Source organism: Gymnogyps californianus, chromosome 1 (genome assembly GCF_018139145.2).
Source record: "Gymnogyps californianus isolate 813 chromosome 1, ASM1813914v2, whole genome shotgun sequence".
Lineage (NCBI taxonomy): Eukaryota > Metazoa > Chordata > Aves > Accipitriformes > Cathartidae > Gymnogyps > Gymnogyps californianus.
In genome coordinates this window covers 142,259,936-142,281,254 of record NC_059471.1, presented here as the reverse complement: position 1 = coordinate 142,281,254, position 21,319 = coordinate 142,259,936, and the positions used below count along the sequence as shown (strand labels likewise).

At 45.5% G+C, this 21,319-nt stretch overlaps 2 protein-coding genes across 2 annotated transcripts; one reads left to right on the top strand and one right to left on the bottom strand.

Annotated features, from left to right (window-relative positions):
• Window positions 1–2,836: 2,836 nt before the first annotated feature.
• Window positions 2,837–8,553, bottom strand: MCAT (malonyl-CoA-acyl carrier protein transacylase). Its single transcript, XM_050910475.1, has 4 exons — window positions 7,958–8,553; window positions 7,631–7,718; window positions 7,127–7,344; window positions 2,837–6,857 (listed from the first exon to the last, which is right to left on the bottom strand). Exons 1-4 carry the CDS (start codon window positions 8,411–8,413, stop codon window positions 6,435–6,437), a joined length of 1,185 nt encoding a protein of 394 aa, XP_050766432.1. The 5' UTR covers window positions 8,414–8,553; the 3' UTR covers window positions 2,837–6,434.
• Window positions 8,554–8,660: 107 nt separating this feature from the next.
• Window positions 8,661–21,191, top strand: TSPO (translocator protein). The gene is made up of 4 exons (XM_050903417.1): window positions 8,661–8,710; window positions 15,944–16,144; window positions 19,404–19,542; window positions 20,426–21,191. The coding sequence occupies exons 2-4, from the start codon at window positions 15,957–15,959 to the stop codon at window positions 20,600–20,602; spliced, it is 504 nt and encodes a 167-aa protein (XP_050759374.1). The 5' UTR covers window positions 8,661–8,710; window positions 15,944–15,956; the 3' UTR covers window positions 20,603–21,191.
• The last annotated feature ends 128 nt before the right edge of the window (window positions 21,192–21,319 follow it).

The following is a 21,319-nucleotide window of genomic DNA, read 5'->3' as shown; positions in this document are numbered from 1 at the left end:
TGTGGGATTGTTGTGTCAGTCCTGTATTGCTGCCTCGTACTCGGATTCATTAGAGATCAACAGCTCTCGTTGGGTTGCGCTGTTCCAAGTTTGAAACGAGCAAAGGCACAAGATTACCGTTCAGGAGCTCTGCTGCATGTTTCCTTGTGTGATGTTAGTGATCAGTTAATTCTGAAACCAAATATCTTAGCTTTCAAAGCCCTACTAAGTTGCCAGGTCTTCTTCCTATTTACACAAATATACATGTACACATAGACTTTCAGGCAGGAACATACTGGAGTTTTCTAAACCTTGGTATTTTATTTACCAATTTTTAGAATAAATTTTCTATCCCCATGCTTTTTTTTTTTTGTTTGTTTAAATCATCAGGGTTGCTATCAGTGTTTTCCAGACATGGAATATTATTAAAAGTGTTATAAGAAGCTTTGGAAATATTTTGAACAATAACTGGACAAAGAGGATCATTGGTTGTGGAAGCTGGGTACGCTCTCTCCCTTTTCTCCCACCTTTTTGTTGACAAGTAGGTAACAGCAACACCTAACTGCCATGTAAGTGTCAATGAGTAAAGCATATAACGTGGCTCTCACTCTGGGTTGATTCCTTGGTTTGTTGGTGTCCCCCCCATTGCCCCGTTTCTTCTTTTTAGGATGAAATTTCTCATTTCTAGACAAAGCATGCCAAACGTCTGCAAACAGCTGCCCAAGTCCCACACAACTCACGGGGGCTCCACGCAGAGGGAAGGCGTCTCCCACCGTAAGAAGCTGTAAGGGTGGACAAGAGAGGAGGATTCTTTAGAGGCTGGCTATGACCCTGCCACTGCAGCAGTCGCAGTAGCCACCAGCAAAACTAGACCCCGACGTGTGTTTCCGCAGGAGAACTGGACTGTACTCTCCATTTCACACTGACCTCGCATGCAGGCACTCTTGTTAGCTTTTCTGCACCATCTTTTTGCTGCTTGTTATTTCTAATTACCTTCCCTTTTCTTCCCGCAGATTTGCAGGCTTCCTTTCAGGTGCGTCTGCCAGAAGCTGGTGCCTGCAGCCTTGCTTGTTGTTGCCTTTTGGTGGGCCATGAATTATGGACTGCAGAATTAACACAGAGAATTACAATAGGAGGTCACTGCTGGACTCTGACCAATATTCATTAACACCCAGGTGGTGGCAGTTGGTTTGTTTTTCAAATTTACACTGATAAAAATCTCTTTTATATTTAAAACCTAGGCTAGTGCTGGGTCACTGCTGTTTCATACCTTTTTTAAAAAAGAAAAATGTTTAAAATAAGGAGGTTGTTGCTGGATAACTGCCTGACTTGCTAGTTTTGAAATGTGACTCCAGGCGATTAGAAAGTCTGTCTTTTCTGTGTTTAATACAATATAAAGTGTTTATTTCATATAAACAAGTTTCTTAAAGAGATTCTGGATGTGGGGAAGACTGAAGGCATGCTGGACATCCTTTAAATTTTAACACTGTAAAAGCAATAGTAAAGATTAAAACCATGATACTTTTTTAAAATTAAATTGTTGCTTCAAATGTTTTGCAGTGTCATCCACTTCATTTTCGAAGACTGTGCTATCACACATTAATAACAACATCCTGTCTTGTACATTTTGCTATCTAAGACTACAGGACAGGCTTTATTTGATCCTTACGTAGTAAAATTAGCATATGAAATGATAGTTTATTGGAAAAAGAGTGGTTAGGATGAGCTAGCAAGCAAGTTGGTTGCCTTGGTACTTGAGGGCCACCTAAGCCAACCTATGACTTTTCCAGAATTTTTCAGAAATCTACTAATAGATTTTATATTCTTCTGCCTCTTTTCAAAGTAAAACTTTGAGTTGCCCAGAAAAAAAAAAAAGAATTTGATTGAATTTGGAAGAGGGATTTTTTTTTTTTGATGACACATGTCTTTTTGGAAGGCAAGTGCTTAGGGGGAAATAGATGACTAAGGGAAACTTGAGCACGGCTTACAGGATGGAGATGGTGTAGGTGTCACCCTCGCATACTCCACAGGCGGCCATTAGGACACAGTTGGGTTTCTCCTCTCTCGACAACACGCCCCAACCGTACCAAGTTACTCTCTCTGTCTGGGTGCATCTTCCCTACCCTTGGCTGTTGAAGCCGTTTTTCACTGTATACAGTTAGACTCTCTCAGCGAGAGAAAACGAAAGTGCATCTCTGTGGTTTGGGTATTCCCCTCAGCAGAGGGGATACCTGCTTCCTGCCTAGTCAAGCGATTACTACGGTTAGCGCACTTTTGAAACAGGAAAATACAATATTTAATGGCCTAGTGATTTAAGCACTCATCTGAGAGGTTGGAGTTTCAAGTTCGAGTCCCTGCTTTAAATCAGACAAGGAATTTGAACCAGTCTTTTCTTCAGTGGAGACGAATGCCAAACCCAGTCAAGTTTAAGCAGGTTGAAGAATGTATTTCCTCTTTCATGAACAGTGCCCAAATCCCATTATGATCCTAACCGCCCACCTCAAAAAATTTGGGGGGGGGGGGAAGGGCTCAACTAGAGTGTTTCATTCAACCATTTCATGTAAAAGGACTTTGAAATATCTTTGATTGACTTGAAATGCAGAGCAAAAAGAAAGCACGCAAAGAAGTACGTGGAGGGTGATGGCTCCAGCATACCCCGAAAGTTCAAGCAGCAGCAGCACGTATTCTAGTGTCACCTTTTTTCAAAATGCCCTCAAGCTGATTTGCCCTTCAGCAGCAGGTAGGCAAGTTTTTTCCAGAAAAGCATGGTTAGCACATCTGGAACCTTAGTCTCGCTTGGGCCAGAAGGTGGCCAGCTGAATTGCCCATATAACCAAAAACCAGGCCAAAGTTTCATCAGCGAATTGACAGCTCTGTTTAATTCCATAATAGCAGTGGGATACAAAATATGTTAAGTATTACTTAGCGAAGGGTAAAAATTCCCATCAAGAAGGTCTAATAAACAACCTATGCATGTGTAACGGAAGTACCAGCTGCCAAAAAATAGATTCTTCCCAGCTGAATCACTTTAACACTACAAAATAACTTCAGTTATTTCTAGATAAAATATCTTTATGCACAGGGGAGCAATGATAAACGGGCGACTGCCGCACTGCCTCTTCCATCTGAGAGCTGTGTGGGACGACTCTCCTTTTTCACACTCTTGCAATCAATAATGTAACATCTTGAATCACAAGAGAGGTGAAGTTCAGCATCCAGCACGTACGGAGCAAAACACAGTCTCAAGGAACAGAAAATGCAATCACACCAACGAAGCAAGTGAAACACAAAGCGAACAGCATCCGCAACAAGACCTAGTGGAAACTGGAGTACGGCAGTGAGCAGCAATTACCAGGCTCCCCTCTCACCTGCGGAGCTGAGCAAAGAGCCTCTTAGTTAAGGCTTCACGCTGTGACTCAGGAGACCAAAATTTAATTCTCTCTTTTTTGTTTTGGTTTTTTTTTTACTGCACACTTCCTCATGTGATGGAGTTTACAGCACTTGATTTTTTTTCCACATCCTGTTTCTGCTTGTTCCTAGGTGAAGGAACTGCGCCAACTTTTGAGTTTACAGAAGCCGAAGGCGTAGATGAGTAAGCACATAAGAGAAATGCAGGTAACAGTGCTAAGATCCTGGATTCTTAATTACTCTGCATGCCGCTCTCTGCCTAGCCACAGACAAGGTTTACAACACGAGACACGCTTCTGCTCATTTACAGCCATGCACCAACGTGATGTCGTGCCGCCAGGCACTGCACAAAAGCAAGCCCTGAACGCTCTCGATACAGAGGTATGAAGACCTCCATCACACTTTTTTAGCTGATATAAACTGCAACATCAACACAAGAGTACGACACCGCTTGGCTTCTGGTTTTGAAGACACGAGGCTCACTGAGGAGCTGAGGAGCAGGCTCAGCAACTCACGGCTCGCTACCTCGGCTTAGGCTCAAACGCTGCACAGAAGAAAAGCAAACACCTGCACAGTGGCTATGGTTCCTTCTTCCCACTAATTAAACACGGCCCACAAGAGTGGGATGCTCTTAGAATACAGACATCCCTTCAGCACTCTGCACCTGATGAAGGTGCAAAGGTGATCTAATATTCTGCATTTGCAGAGATTTTTAGCAGGATTCTCCCGAAGAGCTTTTATTCCAGGCAAAGTGTGCAACAAAGTGAAAGGAGGAGGGGAAAAAAAAAAAAGGCAAGAATAATACAAATAGAAAACAGGTCTCCAAAATTTCCACAAAAAAGTTAAAATAATTAGAAAAAAAGTCCAGAAACTATAAAGCACTATACTAAAACCAAAATTAGTGCCACCAACACACCATGCTCAGTTCCAACTATCATAAAAGCTGGTTTCAAAGTCACTAACGTCGCGTTTGGTCTTACAAGATGTAGGCAGAAACTTCTAACACAGCACATAATTCAGTGTTTAATAATATGAATGGGATTTGATGGAGCTATTCTAACCATCTAGTGACGACTTTGGTATGCTTTATTGAATAATTAACACCTTACCTGTAACGCAGGAGCCTTCACTGAAATAATTTTCTTTACAGCAATCCCAACCCTTAACTGGCAGCCTCTAACAGTCCAACAGCTGACAATTTTTTCTGTATTTTACTAATAGTTAATGTTTACACATGCCAAAAGTGGAATTTGTACTGTAAAGGTAGGCTCAGCTGCCAATTTCAGTTCACAAAAGAACTGTTTAATAATACACTCCACTAATTGAGGCTAGTATTTTAAAATTCACTTTCCCTTTCAGAAATGTGATATTATGAAGTGATTAATACTGCAATTGGAATTTATTCTGCATTTCATAATAAATTATTGAAGATGTGCATGGTCATTTAAGTAATATATCATAAATTTTTCCTATATATCTGTTAAATGTACCATTAAAATACCAAAAATAAAAGAGCTAGAGTTCAGTTGAAGCTCCTGGTCACACTACAATATGCACCATGTAACCTCTCCCTGCTTGTTTGTACATGATCCCCTAGCAAATACTGTTCTCTGGTATTTCTGAAAGCTTTCAGTACCCCTTACAGGCGCAGAGCAAGCAAAGCAAGCATACGTCTTCTGCGCACACTGCAGGCATCTTGCACAGGCAGCGCGATGTTGCAACACGACCGGACCTATTTTAATAAGCCAAGGGTTGGTTACAGAATCCAAACCCCTGGATTTGGGGCTAAAGCCGTTTCGAGTGTCACCTCAAGCATTGCAGGCACCGAGGAATGTGCTGGCGGCAGCGGGTGCTCTCCCCGCAGCCAGCCAGCCCAGGGACCTGCCACCAGCCCTCACCCATCCAACGACAGTCGGTGCCAACAAGGGAACCGGGAAGCTCTTTCCAGGAGGGCTCAGGACAACCCGCTACTCTCCAGCTCATCTCCTGCTTTCGGAAACTAAACAAGCTGGCAAAACACAGTCAAAAACACAGAGACAACCAAACCACCAGCATTCAAATCCTCCTCCCTGGCACTCTGTTACCACAGGGTTCACTCTGTCCAAAGGTGCCCCCGAAAAAACCTTTCCACAACATTTCCAGCGCTGCTCTTTTCTGCTCCGTCAAGAAAAGTCACCCAAAGGGCCAATTCAGCCGACGCAGCCTCACAGGCTCGGTCAGGGACGCCAGAAGCCCTGCACCTCTGGGGAAGTGGTGAATTTTGTTAAGCTTTTTCTTTCAGTGAAACATTTCTTGTGTAACTTGGCACAACCAACACGGCACTGGACAACTGGAGGGAATATTACTTCCATCCACATGTGCACTATAGGCCAGTAATCACGCGCTCCACAACATTAAAAATACCAAGAAAAGCTTTATAGTTTATTTATAATTTAACCTTAAGAAAATCACGTTCCTGATAACATCTTCTGCCTCACCTGGCTGCTACCTGGCAATACGCACACAAAATAAAAGAATTTTACACAGATGAATGTCCCACAAGTCAGCTGAGTTAGAAAACAGGATCACCAACGTGATCCAACTGGACGGCTTCTCTAAACGCACCCTCAAGCCCAGCGCAGAGCCCTCCACAACCCAGAGCCAACAGCCCGGTTCTACCCCTGTATCCACGCAGGAAACCCTTGCACCAGACGGCCAAAGCTACCGACTTTAACTTGAATCCACACTCCGCCCAAAAAAATCTTGGGAAAAAAAAAAAAAAAGAAGAGGGGAAGCTGCTTGCAGGATTGAGGCCAAAAAAGCGGCTATTTGGTGTGTTTATTGGCAGTTTTGCAGTCCCGACACAGAGAGAAGAGCCAGACTTTGCTCTCCCCTTCCACGCCTGAGGCACACGGGGAAGGAAAACGTTCATTGCGATTACACGCACGGTGCTCTTTTCATCATGAGAAGCCATGAATGTTTTTTAAGACTTCCTCTTTTGGGAGCACAAAGTTGTTTTTAAATTAGGCAGAAAAAACAAGTTGCGTGGATTTTTCTCAAAAGGCTACTTAGGTCTCTGCTGCTTCCTCATCTTCCAGAGCATCTACATGGTTATATTGTTTCCAGGCCTTTAAATTACATTTTTTGAGAACAGCTCCTAGTTGCTTCCCAGGCCCCACTTCGTACGTGTAAGGAAATTCTGTTCCTTGCTTTCTTTCGTATACAGAATGCATGGTCTGTTCCCACATAACAGGTGAAACCACCTGCTTCGCTAACAGCTTCTGAATGTGCTTTGAGTGCATGTACTTTTTGCCGTCAACATTGGAATAGACACAGACCAGTGGTTTCTGAATCTCAATCGATTTTAGGACTTCAGCCAATGGCTCTACTGCTGGTTCCATAAGTCTGGTATGAAAAGCCCCACTGACTGGAAGCATTTTTGTACGCGTAAAATAATATTTTCGGGCATTCTCCTGCAAAAACTCCAAAGCCTATAAGAGAGAGAGAGAAGTGAGAGTCTTGCACGACAAAGGTTTACTCAGTCACCCCACAAGAACAACCTCACCAGACTTACCGTGATAAAGGGATTCCTTTCCCAACCCAACAACTGAGCACACGCTGGAAAAAAACCCCACAGATCAAATACTTTTGTTTGGACAAACTCAGGACGTACATAACTTCCACACAGAAGTGCAAAGTAAAAGTTTTAAAAAATGAAATCTTAAATTCAACTAAAGGGATAGTTATTCTGAAGCAATACCTGTAAGTGTCCTGCAATGACTCTGCTGTCTGGAAACAAATAGTTTGAAATTTCACATACGGGGTTTTCTATACCCAGAGATTCACAGTGTTTACGGGCTTCCAAGCAGGCAAATTTGTAATTTGCCTCTCGCCGACCGATAACCGATAGCATTCCACTGGGGACAGCTTCCGACGCCTTTTGCATGGCTTCGGCGCGCACTTTCACCGCGTACAGCGCTAAGGAGAAAAACAGAGATGCTCGGTAAATATAAGCCCCGAGAAAACACCGTTAACGGCGCCTTGCATCTGCACGCAAAAAAGGGTGGCTGTTTACTCTCATGAAACATCAACGCTTTTAATGCCATGTTACGCATATTAAAGTGAACAGTGGAAGTAGAAAGTAAAATTTATCCTCTAATAAAAAACAGCGGGAGGGAAACAGTGGTAACAGGCGATGCTTTGGAAAAAGGATGGGGCGGGAGTAGGAGATCCTACTAGGGGGTTCAGCACGTTCCCCGGGCACCTTCGGCAAAGCCCAGGGCTCCAGCGAAGACCAGCGCCGCGAACTCCCCCACGCTGTACCCCGCCGCCGCCACGCAGCTCTCCACCACCTGCACGGAGACAGACCCGAGGCCAAACATCAGCCGGCTCCCGCGGGGGACGCCCCGTCCGTGTCCCCCCCCCCCCCCGCCGGGCGCCGAGGCCCTGCGGGAGCCGCCTCGCAGCCGCCCAGCGGGGCCGAGGCCCGAGGCGGGGCCCGGCCTCACCCCGAGGGGGGCCGCGCCGGCCCGGCCCAGCCCGGCCTCCCCCCCCTCCCCCGGCCCGCTCCCCGCCGCGGCGCGCCCCTCACTTTAGGCTGCTGGTGGTTGAGCTTCTCCACGGCGGCCAGGGAGGCGACGAACACGGCGGGCTGGCAGTGCCGGGTGCGGTCCAGCTCGTCCCGCGGCCCCTCCAGGCAGAGGGAGAGCAGGTCGTAGCCCAGCACCTTCTCGGCCAGGCGGTACATGTCCCGCACGCCGGGGTACCGCAGCAGCCCGCGGCCCATCCCCACGAACTGGCTGCCCTGCCCGGGGAAGAGCAGCACCGTGCCCTCCCGGGGGGACCGCTGCTCCCGCCTCGCCGCCGCCGCCGCCGCCGCCGCGCCCCGCTCCTCGGCCCCCACCGAGCTCTGCAGCAGGTCGCTCAGGGTCGCCGCCCGGTCCCCACCGCCGAGGTGGGAGCTGCCCCGCCGCCGCGGTGCGCCGCGGAGGCCGCCGCGCCCGCTGCAGCCACCAAGCCGCCATGTCGCCGCGGCCCAGCTGCCCATGGCCGCCGCCCGGCCGCCTGCGCCGCCGCCGCCGCGCCCCGCGTTGCCAGGGGAACCGGGCGGCCCCCGCCGGCAACCGCCCCCCCCGCCGGGCGCCGGGAGGGAAGGGAAGGAAAGGGAAGGGAGGGAGGTCGGCCGGCCCAGGCACCCGCCGCCCTCGGCCCGGCCCGCGCCACGCCGCTCCTCCCGCCCGGCGCCGGAAGTCCCTCCCCGGGGCGCGGCGGCCCCGGGCGGCGGGCGCGGCCGCCGCCTCCCGGCAGAGGAGGCGCGACGGGCGGCCGGAGCGCGGGAGCGGAGGTAACCCCGGGGCTGCTCTGCGCCCCCCCCCCCCCCCCCCCCGCCTGCCTGCCTGCCTGCTGGACGGGATGGGACGGGACGGGACGGGACGGGACGGGACGGGAGAGCCCGCGGGGACGGCACAGCCCCGCAGCGAGGCCCGGCAGAGCCGCCGGAGGGCCGCTGCGGCTGGGGCCCGCCGGTCCTGCCGGGCCCGCCCGCCCGCCCCCGCCTCACCCCGGGCAGCCCCTGCGGGGGTCCCGGTGGCTCCCGGAGCGGTGCCGCCGCCGGGACCCCGCCGCGCCCCCGGGCGGCCCTCGCCTCCCCTGGGGCCGGGCGGGCCGGAGGGCGGAGCGCGGGCTGGCGGAGGGGTTTGAGGAGGGCGCCCCGTGGCGAGCGCGAAGCAGCTGGCGGCAGCCCGGCGTGCCCTGGCCAGCAGGCCCCTCACGGGCGGGACGGGGCAGGCCGCGGGCTCCGGGCGCTGGATGGAGACGCCGCTCCCGCTGCTGCCGTTCGCGTTTCTGCCGGCGGGGCCGGGACGGTACGGCAGCTCACGGGCAGAGAGGATGTAGTCAGGCAAACACCGGCTGCTTTTCCGTGCCGATATTTGGCATGGAAAGGGCTTTTTTTAAAAAAAAAAAAAAACACAAACCAAGGGAGCTTATTATTAATTTTGGCTTTGCGCGTGAGTCTTCCAGTCGTTCACAGCTGTCCAGCTGTGCACGCAGGCGGCTTCGCAGCTCTCGGTCAGACACGGTGCCTGCACAGCGGGCAGCACGCTTCCTGTTCCTCCGGTCTCACGGGGAGCTGCCGTCCTGCCTTCTCGCACAACGCACGCGTGCTCTGGGCGCTCGAGGGAAGATTATTTCAGGCTGCTGTTTAACTAAAGGTGTTTTCTTTCAGTGTCGCTGTAATTTGCTTTTAATTGGACATTTCTTTAAAGGCGAAAGGGCTTTTTTTTTTTCTTCTGAATTTCCAACTAATGCTTATAAATCAGCACAAAATGCGCTTTACTAATTTGAGCATTCAATGGCATTATTTAAAACAAAAAAGTGAAAGTCGCCATGCCAAAGTTGCAGTTGTGCAATGACTTTGCATCGCTTAAGGTTATGAAACAGTATCAAGCCGTGAGTCAGACTTCACAGAGCAGTTTAATAAAAGAGATGGTATTGGTATAACTTGGCAGAAGGAAAATGGATCAGAACAGCGAGAAATTCTGTTGACATTTTATTCGGGCCGATTCAAAAGGATCACGGTGAGCAGATTTGGCTCACTGTTCTAATCTCTATCCTATGTTGCTTCCTAAGATGATTTCCTCCATTTTCGTCAGCCTCCAAGTAAACTACCTGGAAAAGCCAGTGAGCTTCTCAAGTTCGCTGATATATACGGGCAGTGATACAGCATATATATGACATATATGACTACATCCCGCTCCGTGGCTGCCTCTACCCGTAACGTAAGCGGCAATACCTCTTGTGCTAAGCCGAGAGGAGACGCTGGGTTACCAGTTATCAGCTGGGCCAACTGAGGTAGTACCTCAGTGAGAACTCCGAGAGTAGCTGCTGCTCTCGTTGCGTTTAGCTTGTGCACTAGAGCTTTTAGGCACCCTTACTACCGGCTGCCCCGTGAGCCCCAACAGCGAGGGGTGCCCCTTGTGCGCTGGGCCACCGGATTAGAGTTCACCCTACCGCACGCCCGTCAAGCCCCGGGAAGAGTCACGGTTGTGACCTTCACGTTTGATGCTTTCGGAGGCAAAGCCCAGGGCAGAGTCTGGTTCCTGCAAACCAGCGCGGCAGCCAAGGTAGTAACGCTACGGCTGCACCGCAGCGCTACCGTTTTATCTTTGGTTCGCCGTAAAGGGCGCCGGCCGCTTGTGAAGCACCTGAGCCTTACCAGTGGTGACGCCCCATGAACGTCCCACTGCTATTAAAGCATCCCTTGGATATGGCGCTTCTGTTAACGTTTTACCCTGTTAAAAGAATACCTGGCAAGCTGAAAAGAGTCAGGCCTAGGCAGCATTTAAACGAGAAATGTCCAAGAGAAACTTAACTTCTTTAAGAATAGATGTGGATGACACTTTCCAAGTGGGTGGACAAAGACGACGACGACGATGATGACAAACCTACCGCAGGACATTGGGTAGCTGTTTGGAAGGAAGGTAGTCAAAGGGATGTTTTGTCTTTAAAGTACACTGCGTGCAGAGCATTTTATACAAACATACACAGGGAAAATTAGAAGAGATTGAGCAGTAAATGGCAAATTATCAGCTGGGAAGATTTTGTTCTAGCGTACGTTTCGGTTCCCAGTATGTGAATCTTCCATAAATCGTAGATTTATTGGCACAACTTGTGCTCTGCCATTTTAAAAGAAGTGTAACCTGGGCAGCGAGATCTGTTGTCTCTAAACCTGATGAGTAGACCTCGCGTTATATCCATAAATAAATACCATAACTTTTAGTTATAAATACATTATAAACATATACTATACACTTGTTAGATACTTGTATTTATATTATATAATATACGTTGGTTTCAGTTTCTCTATTACTTGAGATTAGGTAACAAAGATAAGACTGCTTTTTTGTGGTAGCCGCATTCTGTGTCACAGACTGTGATATAACTTTTAGTGTTGCCGTTTCCCAGGAGTTAAAGCCACAACACACATAAATAGTTTATGAATATAAATTAAGTATGTACCCCTTAATTCTTCAGACAGCTATCTCAGGAAGAAGCCTTGTCCCCAGGGAAAATTTGCATGCTGCCTCTCAGACCTGGGCAGAACCTTATCTGCTCTCAAAAAAAATATACTGTAGAGGATGAGAGGGAGAGCATATGTCTTGGGGGGGAGCCCCCCCCCCCCCCCCCCAATAATATGTTCACAGCTTTGTCAATCTACGTCACAACAGCGGGGGCTAGAAAGCCCAGAACCGCATGGGAGATTTAGCCCGTCCGGGAGATTTTCCTTCGTGTTTTTAATGCGATAGCTATAATTTAAGCCCCACGTGACTGGGTAGCCAGCACTAAGTTGCACAAGAAAGGGATTAGTCACAGGTTTATCAGCACAGGGATACAAGAAAATGCAATGAAAGTCGTTGTCCTTTCCTCCCTTCTCCTTCCCGCTGACTGAGCTCTCCCTGGGAGTGCCTGGAGAAGGGGAAGGGACCCACCTGCCTTTCAGAGACCTGCTCAAAGCAAAGTAGTGTTTTAGTTCATTTTTATCAGGCTGAAGCAAACCAGCTCCTCTGTCATGATGTATCTAGTCCGACCCATAGCGCGCTCCATCCCTTTTTTTGGGTGCGCTGTGTTTTTTCCAGAAAGAGGAGGACATGGAAAGCTTCTGTTTGTTTTTCTGCATGTTACACCACCATAGAGAAACAACCTGTGAAAAGACAGAAGTCCATTAGGCAGCAAGTTCCAGTATTGGTTTCCCCCCCCCCCCCCCCCTTTATTTCTCCTGTTACTTTATGTAGCTGGAACCAGCTTGGGCAAATCGGATGTTTTGAATACCTAGAAAAATTACTTTAACATGTTTGTAAAACAAACTGGCCTGCTGTAGCCCTCACTGCACTGCCGAAACTGCCTGAAGTCAGACTAGGGCTAAACAGAAAATAGGCAGGATGATGAAGAAAATGTTGCAGGGCAAAGGTAAGAAGTGGAAACAGAAATAAACAAGTTAAGTGTGTGTGGGAAGAAAAGATTTCCAACTGTCATGGTTCTTAGAGGCAGATATCTGCTGGGCGCGCTGCAGATATCATCCACAGGCATCCAGGTTTCTTCAGTACGAAAATCAGGGTGCAAGAATATTGTGCAACCAGATCTCGCCCTGAAGTGGTGCTGGGATATGATTGGGAAAGTAATAATTATTTCTAGGTTGTGTAATACAGATGCAGCCAGAGGGGCTGCGTTAGCAAGCCTGTGCTGTGTAAGTTATCACCAAACAATTTCAGGATTATCAGCTGTACACTAAAAGGAAGTCAGGGCTGATAATCCTTCATATACTCTGTGATTACTTTCAAAAAATGTTCTGGGTGTTCTATAAATGTCACACAGATCTCGTGCTGCACAGCTAACCAAGCAAATGCTACAGCACTGACTCTCCAGTGCCTCTTTGCCTTTTACTTACTCTCTCACTGAAGACCTACACCAGGTAACCAGAGGAAGATGAATATGGCTTCTTCCAAAATCAGCTAGTGCTGCTCCTTGAGTTAGCTACTGCTTTTTATGGGAAATTGATACTACTCTTTCAATTCTTGGGAATTAAAATACGGGAACTCCCACTGCTGATGGACAGCTGTGGTCTAGGCTGAGCCTACCAGCACGTCCTGATGTTGCTGCATGGCTTCGTTCCTCTTTCCCCTTGGTACTATGCAAGAGAGAGTATTTTGCCACGCTTGGGAAGCCCTGAGAAATACTATTGGAAAACATAGTATGTAATTAGTAGTAATAGTCAAAAGACTGGGACGCCAACATTCAATTCAAGCCAGTATATTCAATCTCTTAACTTCTATTTCTTCCCCTTTCCTGTTCACGCACGGCTTCACTTTCCCTGTTTCTTTGCTTTGTGCCTTCCCCATTTCTGTTTGCCTGCCTGATTTTCTTTCTCTTGTCACTTAAGAATTATTTCACCATTCTTCCTCCAACATGCAGAGGGACAGACACGTAGCTACATCATTTACTCACTAATGACTGCAGCAGAGCAGCATTTTTCCAATTTGATAGCGTTGAGCACTTTCAGCATGCAGAACACTTTCAGACTTTCTTCCCTGAGGGGAAGCTGACAGAACCTCTGACAAACTCCGGATGCTTAATACCTGCAGGAAGCCACCCTGATATTGTTACATCCAAATAAAGCATAAACCCCTTTGGGTCCTTGCTTATCACTTTACAAAAAATATTAGCATTTGACAGCCACACTGGATCTGCACAGATGACCAGCACTTTACAGCATGTGTAGTGAACTAAGCCTAGTGTTCTCTCTGTAGGCAAAGCAAGAGCAACAGGGTTAAGAATTAGTGAGATCTTAGTAACTTTAAACTTCTAACTTAACCTTTGGGAATTATTTAACCTGAAGGCAACCAAAGAGAATCATTGTGCTTGGAGCTCTTGTTCCCATTACACCGTGTTGCTCCTGCACATAGCAATTCCTTCATATTCCAGTAAAAGCAGAGCCTTTCATGCTGTCAGTATGGGTGACAAGTAGTGTATACTGCAGCTGACAGTCTGCTCCCTCAGCAAAGTAAAAACACAGATCTAGGCATAGGAGAACATGTTAACTGCTTTGCTCCATTTAAGATGCTCCCTGGTAAATAGCAAGTAGAATCCATTAGGCAGGAAATATGGCAGCAATGACTACAGCAATGAGCTATGCAGATTTTTCCTCCCTTCCTTGTTGTCCATCCTCCACCCAAGACCTAACTGATACTGTTCCAGCAGACTATAGCACATAGTTCTCCCACTTCTCCTCAACCTTAGTTCTGAATTCTTCCCTGCTTAGTTGTTCTTTCACTCGTTCATTCTTTTGTTGTGTTTTTTACTTTGACTGTTGTACCGCTTTGTCTGCTGCCTTTTTTGTGTGCATTCCTATTCATTGCCCTCCCACGACTCTCCCCTAAGGCATGCCCACAGCCCAGCAGCCTCCATGCCCTTTCTTGTTTACTCCTTACAAACTTTCTAATCCTGCATGCTTTACCAGTCCCTCCACACTCTCTGTTGTGCCTTCAAAATTCTGCTCTGCTTCTATCACTGGGATTTTTCTTGATCCCATGCAATCTGGCTTGTGGTCCCAGCCACTGAAATATCTTCATTAAATCTGCATAACTGTATGGGCAGACCCCTGAGTACGGGGACAAAAACCATAATGCAAGAGAGCTCCCTTGCTGGCCAAGCTTATAGCTGTTCTCCAAACAGAAATCCCCTGTACCAGCTGAACTGCGACAATGCAACGTCATCTGTGCGCCATTTCCTATCAGTTTAGGCACATCTGTTACAAGTGGGATTTCCTATTCCCCACTCCCTGCCTCCTAATCCCAGCAGTCATAACTACAGCAATAAAAACTTATAAAAATAGGCCAAGACAACAGCCACCAAGTCAATAGGGCACTTTCCTTTGACAAGCCTCTGAAATGGTGGTTGCTCTGAAACTTGTATTTTCTCTCCTGGGGCTTCCACAGTTGCTCTTTCCCCACTGCTGGAATCTCTCTTGTGATTCCTTCCTCCTGTCTCCCCCTCCTGCATAACAGATGAACAGGAATTGGGTGTATTTGCCTACTGTATATTTGAGAAAATAATGCGTTTTGGTTCTGACCTTTTTTATCATACCTCTAGTCTGTTTACATTTTAGCAAGCTAAACACAGCTCTTCTGTAGCATTTGGCTTTTGGCCAGAAAATCTGCAGTGAAGCTTTTTCCTGCTTACTTGCTTACTTTTTTTACTGCTGCCTGTACTCGTGGCCTACCAGAACAAGGCATTACTTAGTCTTACTTCTGTAGGCAAATTTAATCCAGCCCCCTTTATGGGCTTGGCAGCTAAGATTGCTGCAACTGATTGAATGCTTCATGAAGAAGCCACAGGTGTACTCCCCATTTATCCACTGAGATCTCCTTCCTTGTTTAGCAAAACATCATTTAAGTACTTATCGTCTCATTGTCCTCCCTGGTGTTTATTTTCCAAGGCAGCTTCTCAAGTGTCTGCTACGAATTGACATCACTCTTACTAGCCATTGAGCATCCTCAGCACCCTTTTGAGGCTAAAAATGCAACACAACATATACAATTATTGTGCTTGAGCACAGGAAAGCACACACTCTTTTCTTACTCTTGACTATGCCATTTCATTGAGTGAATGGGCTTTTTGATGAATACAGAAATACATGCTTCTTAGTGGATATTTCTTTTTTCCAAGTGCAGTTCATATAATATCAAACTGCTTTATTCCTCTAGCTTTATTCCACTTATGGGTGAGGATATTTATGTAGGTAAAATTCCATAATCTCAGTGCACAAAGCTGAGAGGGAAGTAAAGGCCTCATGTCCCCTCCCTCTCCCCCCAATGTAAATGATAGGTTCCTTTATGGGAGTGAGTATCATCCAGTGAACCTGGTACAAGATCCATTAATTTCAGCTGCAGTCTCTCAGTGACCAGACTAGGCTGTGGATCAGTTCCTACACGTGTATTTTTAAAATCTGCTAAAAATGGAAAATTTTTGTAGTTGCATTTTAAAATTGCTGTGCCAATCAACATATTTGGGTTTGTTTCAGATTCACTGTCTCAATGGAAGTGGTACCAGCCTGGGCCCCAGCAGTGGGTTTCACACTCCTGCCCCATGCAGGAGGATTTTTAGGAAGCAAGATAACCAAAAAGGAAATCCCAGTGTGGTATGAAGCTCTACAGAAGCCATCCTGGTGTCCACCTAACTGGGTGTTTGCTCCTGTTTGGGGAACTCTCTATACATCTATGGGGTATGTTTTTCACATTGTATTAAGGCACTTATCAGAGCTCAGAGTCGCTTATTGTATAATGCTGGACCAGAGAACTATTATTGTATTCCTGTGGCTGTATGTTTGTAAGATACTGTGTCAAGCTGCCTGTTTAACAGGTAAAAACATGTTTTGGGAGTTGTGTGTGGGTTTGACAGGACATTTTGTATGCACAAGTATCCACATCAAAAGCAGAAGTTTGAAAAGCTGCCATTAATTTGCTTTCCTCATTCATTCTGAGGGGAAGACCTGCCAAGCTGGCAGCGATGGAGCAAGGCAGCACTGGGATTTCTTCTATGTATGTCCTTCAGTAGTTTTAGGAAAATAAAACAAGGAGGCGGGGGACTGGGATAGAACTGTTCTAACAGAGCTCAATTAAAAGAAACCAAAATCGAAATATACATGTCCTTTCAAATAAAACTGCCAGGCTGTTAAACTGTAAATATTTGAAGCCATCTACTGCCTCCTTCTTTAACTAGTTTAAAATACTTGACAGCACAGCAATTACTGTCAAGTGAACAAGGAATCACAAGGCCAAATACCATTCCCACAGGAACTTCAAAAGTTTAATAATACTGTATTTTGGCAGCTGTTACTTTTCATAAGATGTAGCAAAAATATTTATAGAGGTAGGTTGTCTCAGGAGATTGATTGGGCAGTTTTGATACTCCTCACAGACCGCTCTAGAAGCTGTCCACCCAACATTACGTGCTTTTATGTTAACTCTGGTGAGCTGTGCCACAGAGGAGAGGTAGCACTCTGCTCCTAGAGCCTCAACAGAGATCAGTGCAGCCCCCAAGCACGAAGTGATGCTTTGTGTCTTTTCTGCACTTGGTCATTAAGAACTAGCTAAATACCAAGATTCAGCATGTTTTGTCCTAGCTATCAAATACACCTTGTTCCTAATCCAATAATAATAGTTTTTAGGCTGCAGTATGCCTTTTATGGCTTACCCCTCCCATTTCTTCCATCATGACAGTACATTTTAAGTGATTTGTAGTTTGTATATAGCACTGGCTTAACTATATAAAGTTTCAAAGAGACCAAATCTTTTCCAAGTTAACCTGCAGGATGACTATATAATGTTATCTTAAATACCACACCACCTGTTGCAAAATACAGCAATGATGCAATGTCTGAAACTGTATCTGAATTCTAAATTGGCTCTCACACATTCTCTCATTTTGGTGTCATTTTCTTTCCAGAAAAGCTTTGTAATTTTTATAGCCTCATGTACTGTCCCTCCTTTCCTGTCAGTATTCTCTTTTCTTTCTCCTCTTACAGAGTGTACTTTTTAAAATTGCTCTCTACTCTTGTATGTTCCAAGAGTCAGCATTTGAATCAGATCATTACTGTCCTGTGAATAAAAGAATGCCTTTTATCAAACAGACAAGAGCTGAGTTGCTTTCCCGTGAAGGGCTTCCTTCAAGTTGACTGCACAGTTTGTAACCCTGTTTCTGGATTCCTCATCATAAACCTGGGTATCAAGTTAAATATTTTAAAAATCCAAATTGTGACAGCTTATCACTTACTTTGATAATATCAGAATCAGTATATTCTGAGGTGGGTGGTCCCGGTTATGTACTATACATCTAGCTCAGTGAAAAGATCTATTTATTAACAGGCCTTTTCTTCTGTAATCCATCATGTACACACATTCCTTGAATGCTCAAGACATCTCATTCCTTTAGAATCTCTTGAATATATTAAAAGCAAGAAATAGCTAAAAGCAAGACTTAATAAGCTTACATGCCTTTCTTGACATTTAGCTTCCTAGCAGATTTGTACATCATGATTTTGGTCTGAAGTCAAAGTTAGATGTATGAACAACTGTAAGTCCACACTGTGGCTCTGTAAATCACTTAGGAACAGATTTGGGTCCTGATGCGAAGATAAACTGTTAAGTTTCTAATGCTTACTCTGCCCCCCCCTTCTTTTTTTTTTTTTTTTTTTAATACTCTGCAATCAAACTGCCGAGATAAAGCTGCATTGTTCAGTCCTTATGAAAGTAATGGCCAAGAAGCAAGCTTGGGTCACTAACTGGGTTAAACAGAAAAAAGGAAATCCTTCTTGTATGACCTACAAATGAAGACAAACTCCTTGCAATTACTCCTATGGATGTTTGTCTGCTCCTAAAAAAAATAACGCTTACAAGTTGGTCTCCATCTTTGCTCCACTGCCAGCAGAAATATGTATGAGCCACCTGCTGTCCAGCATAGTGCACAGTCCAGTTGACATTCCTACCAGGATGGAATCAGTATTCCGTTACTAATTCTGAAACAAGGGTATAATTCCAGATGTTGGCGTTTTATCCAGGGGATTCTACTGTAGTCACTTGGAATGGCTGTGCAGTCATCTGGATTGAAATCTAGCTAATGTCTAAAGGGAAAGTCAAACAAGAGCAAAAGAAATAGTCTTAGGTGATAAATGCTCCCTGTTGTAATCAGGCTCCTTCAGTGCAAAAATAAACCTTACATTAGTAAATCTCCCAAATCCTGAGAATTCCTGTCTTTAGTAGCTTACATTCTGGGATCCCTCCAGTGAACTGTTCTTCTGTGGCATTAAGAAGATCTGTTCAAAATCTTCAAAATATTTTTGGAATGTCTTTCAGTAGCCAGGATCCTGCAGACAGGAAGGGTGCAGGATGCTCCTTGTGGTTAATTCTTTCCGCAGAACTCTGAAAGTCTTTGTTCTCCCTGTCTTCCTCCCCGTCTTCGTCCCCTTCCTTCTGAAAAGTGACTGTAGGGTTCCCCCTGCTAACACCATCCATCCCCATACTGACCTGTGCTTTGGGATGCCACTCAGTTCCCACTTCTCCTATACTCATTTCATCCACTTAAAAAGTTAGTGGGTTGTGGTTTTTTTTTTAAAGCACCATCTCCCAGTACCAAAATTAACAGTTTCTTCACTATTTAGAGACTTACCTTTTACCCTTACATCTTAGACTTGCTTCCATTTCAACATGGCATTCTCTTTTAAGACTGAAATGCAGTAGGTCATCTGCTCCTCTGTACCTAGAAGTGAGAACTCTGGCAGGAATGGGGAATTTTTCTCTCTCCATATTGCTGTCCGCAACAGGTGATCAACCCTGTGCTGTCAGTTACTTTGCCAAGCAGTGCCTGGAGATCTACTTTTCCAAATGAATTTAGACCCTAGCACTGAAGTTATTTCATTTGATCAAGAACGTGTGGTTGCTTTCTAACCAGTGTACTGAATTACACCTTCCATTTGCTTTCTCCAGATATGGCTCCTACCTGGTGTGGAAGGAACTGGGGGGCTTCAACGAAAAGTCAGTGGTTCCTCTGGGTCTGTATGCAGGGCAGCTGGCATTAAACTGGGCATGGACTCCAATATTTTTTGGAGCTCACAAAATGGGATGGGTAAGTGGAAAAGTAAGTTTATTAATCATAGGCTTCTGCTGTCATTTGCAAGGTGCTGAGATGAAAGTTTTGTGTCATAATCTTTTCTCCCTGAAAATGAAACTGAGCAGAGTATGGCTTGCAGAAGTTTTCTAAAATTCTCTTTAATGCATGCCAGCAGCCGCCTGAGAGAATTTACATACCTACAACATCCTTAAATGTTTAGATTTCAAGAAGCTCTTTCTGCCACCCTTTGATAAGAGCTTTGTGTCACTAGAAAATGTAAACATATGCCTTACTAAAATTCCTAGGTATCTCTCGCAAACAGCAGTGATAAGAAGCTTATCATAACATTACTCAGGTAATCAGCACCCATTTTAGACAAGACTAGTTTTCTGCAGTCTGAAGAGAAACAGCTTGCCTCAAAAATAAAAATCAATAATAGAAATATTTGCCTGGTTTTCTAAATATACATGCAATGCTGTAGTAGTGGAAGACTTTGCAATCTGTCATTGATTCATTCACACTGCATCTCTTCAGGCAGCATCTATGACATGAAAAGACTGGATAAGTTTACTTAGCTAAGTGACTTGCTCAAAGTCACACTGGGTTTGTAGTCAATGTAACACTTCCCACTGCTAAAAAAAGAGCGTATGGGTGAGAGGGATTTTATTGTCCCTCTCCCGCTCCCAGCTGCAATGCCCTTTCTTGTGACTGTTGTATCGTTTTGAGTCAAATTGACTCATAACTTGGCAGAAATCATCTTTTGCTGGCTGGTTTTCTGAGAAGGAATTAACTCAGAGATCCAACAAGTGCCAGAGCTAAGCGGAAAGAGCCACACAAAGACTATCTAGTCAAGAAAATGCAACAAGTAAAAACAACACTAACCACCTTCCTGTTTCAGGGGTTGGTGACTCTTCTGCTCACAGCTGGTACGGCAACAGCTACAACTGCTTCGTGGTATAACATCAACAAAACAGCAGCTTATTTGATGGTTCCTTATTTAGCGTGGCTAACCATGGCTTCTGCACTCAATTACCGTATCTGGAAGGACAATCGCAACAAGAAACAATCTGAATAAACAGTTTTCAGCCAAAAAGATTTTGTTTCCCCACAAGAATTTTCTAAATAAAGTTATGGCCTTATTTTATTTTTAGCTGAACTACTTATAACATTAGTTTGCTAATTAAAAGTTGACAAAGGAATACTCATTTAAAACAAATAGGCCTTTATTAGGCAAGTCAAAGGGGTGTATGCCTGACTGGGTTTTATAGCAAACTAAAAGATAGTGCTGATTGAAAAGTACTAGTTTTCTATATTACAGCTTTATATTTTATATGACAAAGGCATTTTAACTATTACCAGAAATAAGCATGAACTCCAGCTTCATTATGTTCAGAGGAAGAAATCCAGCCATATATTAACACAGCTTCCAGAAAGCTGCTCCTAACAGTGACAGGCATGATTGTGGCCTGAGTCTTTCATGTTTACCACTAGACACAGTACTTTAGTGCTATGATGTGTCCCGCTACAACTGCCAGATATTTATCTTCTGGTCACTGTACTCTGGAAACGTTAAGACAAGATCTTTTTCACAATTTGTGCCTTCCCACTTTGAAGCATTGTACAATCTAGTGTCAGCTAAATGCATTAAACTACATGTAAATTTACTAACCTTGTTCCTCTGTTTTTATTGTTTTTAAATGGTTTTGAGCAGAAAAATACTGAAGGCAACAGGATGCTATAGCCTCAAAGATAGCCCCTTCATCTCTTCTCCTCACCACTGCAATGGGCAAGA

Excerpts from the sequence above, each read along its gene's own strand:
- MCAT (XM_050910475.1), bottom strand. The coding sequence starts at position 8,413 with ATGGGCAGCTGGGCCGCGGCGACATGGCGGCTTGGTGGCTGCAGCGGG. Across the intron at positions 7,345-7,630 it reads AGCCCTGGGCTTTGCCGAAG|CGCTGTACGCGGTGAAAGTG; the intron begins GTGCCCGGGGAA and ends TTTTCTCCTTAG. Across the intron at positions 6,858-7,126 it reads TCATTGCAGGACACTTACAG|GCTTTGGAGTTTTTGCAGGA; the intron begins GTATTGCTTCAG and ends TCTCTCTTATAG.
- TSPO (XM_050903417.1), top strand. The coding sequence starts at position 15,957 with ATGGAAGTGGTACCAGCCTGGGCCCCAGCAGTGGGTTTCACACTCCTG. Across the intron at positions 16,145-19,403 it reads ACTCTCTATACATCTATGGG|ATATGGCTCCTACCTGGTGT; the intron begins GTATGTTTTTCA and ends TGCTTTCTCCAG. Across the intron at positions 19,543-20,425 it reads GAGCTCACAAAATGGGATGG|GGGTTGGTGACTCTTCTGCT; the intron begins GTAAGTGGAAAA and ends TTCCTGTTTCAG.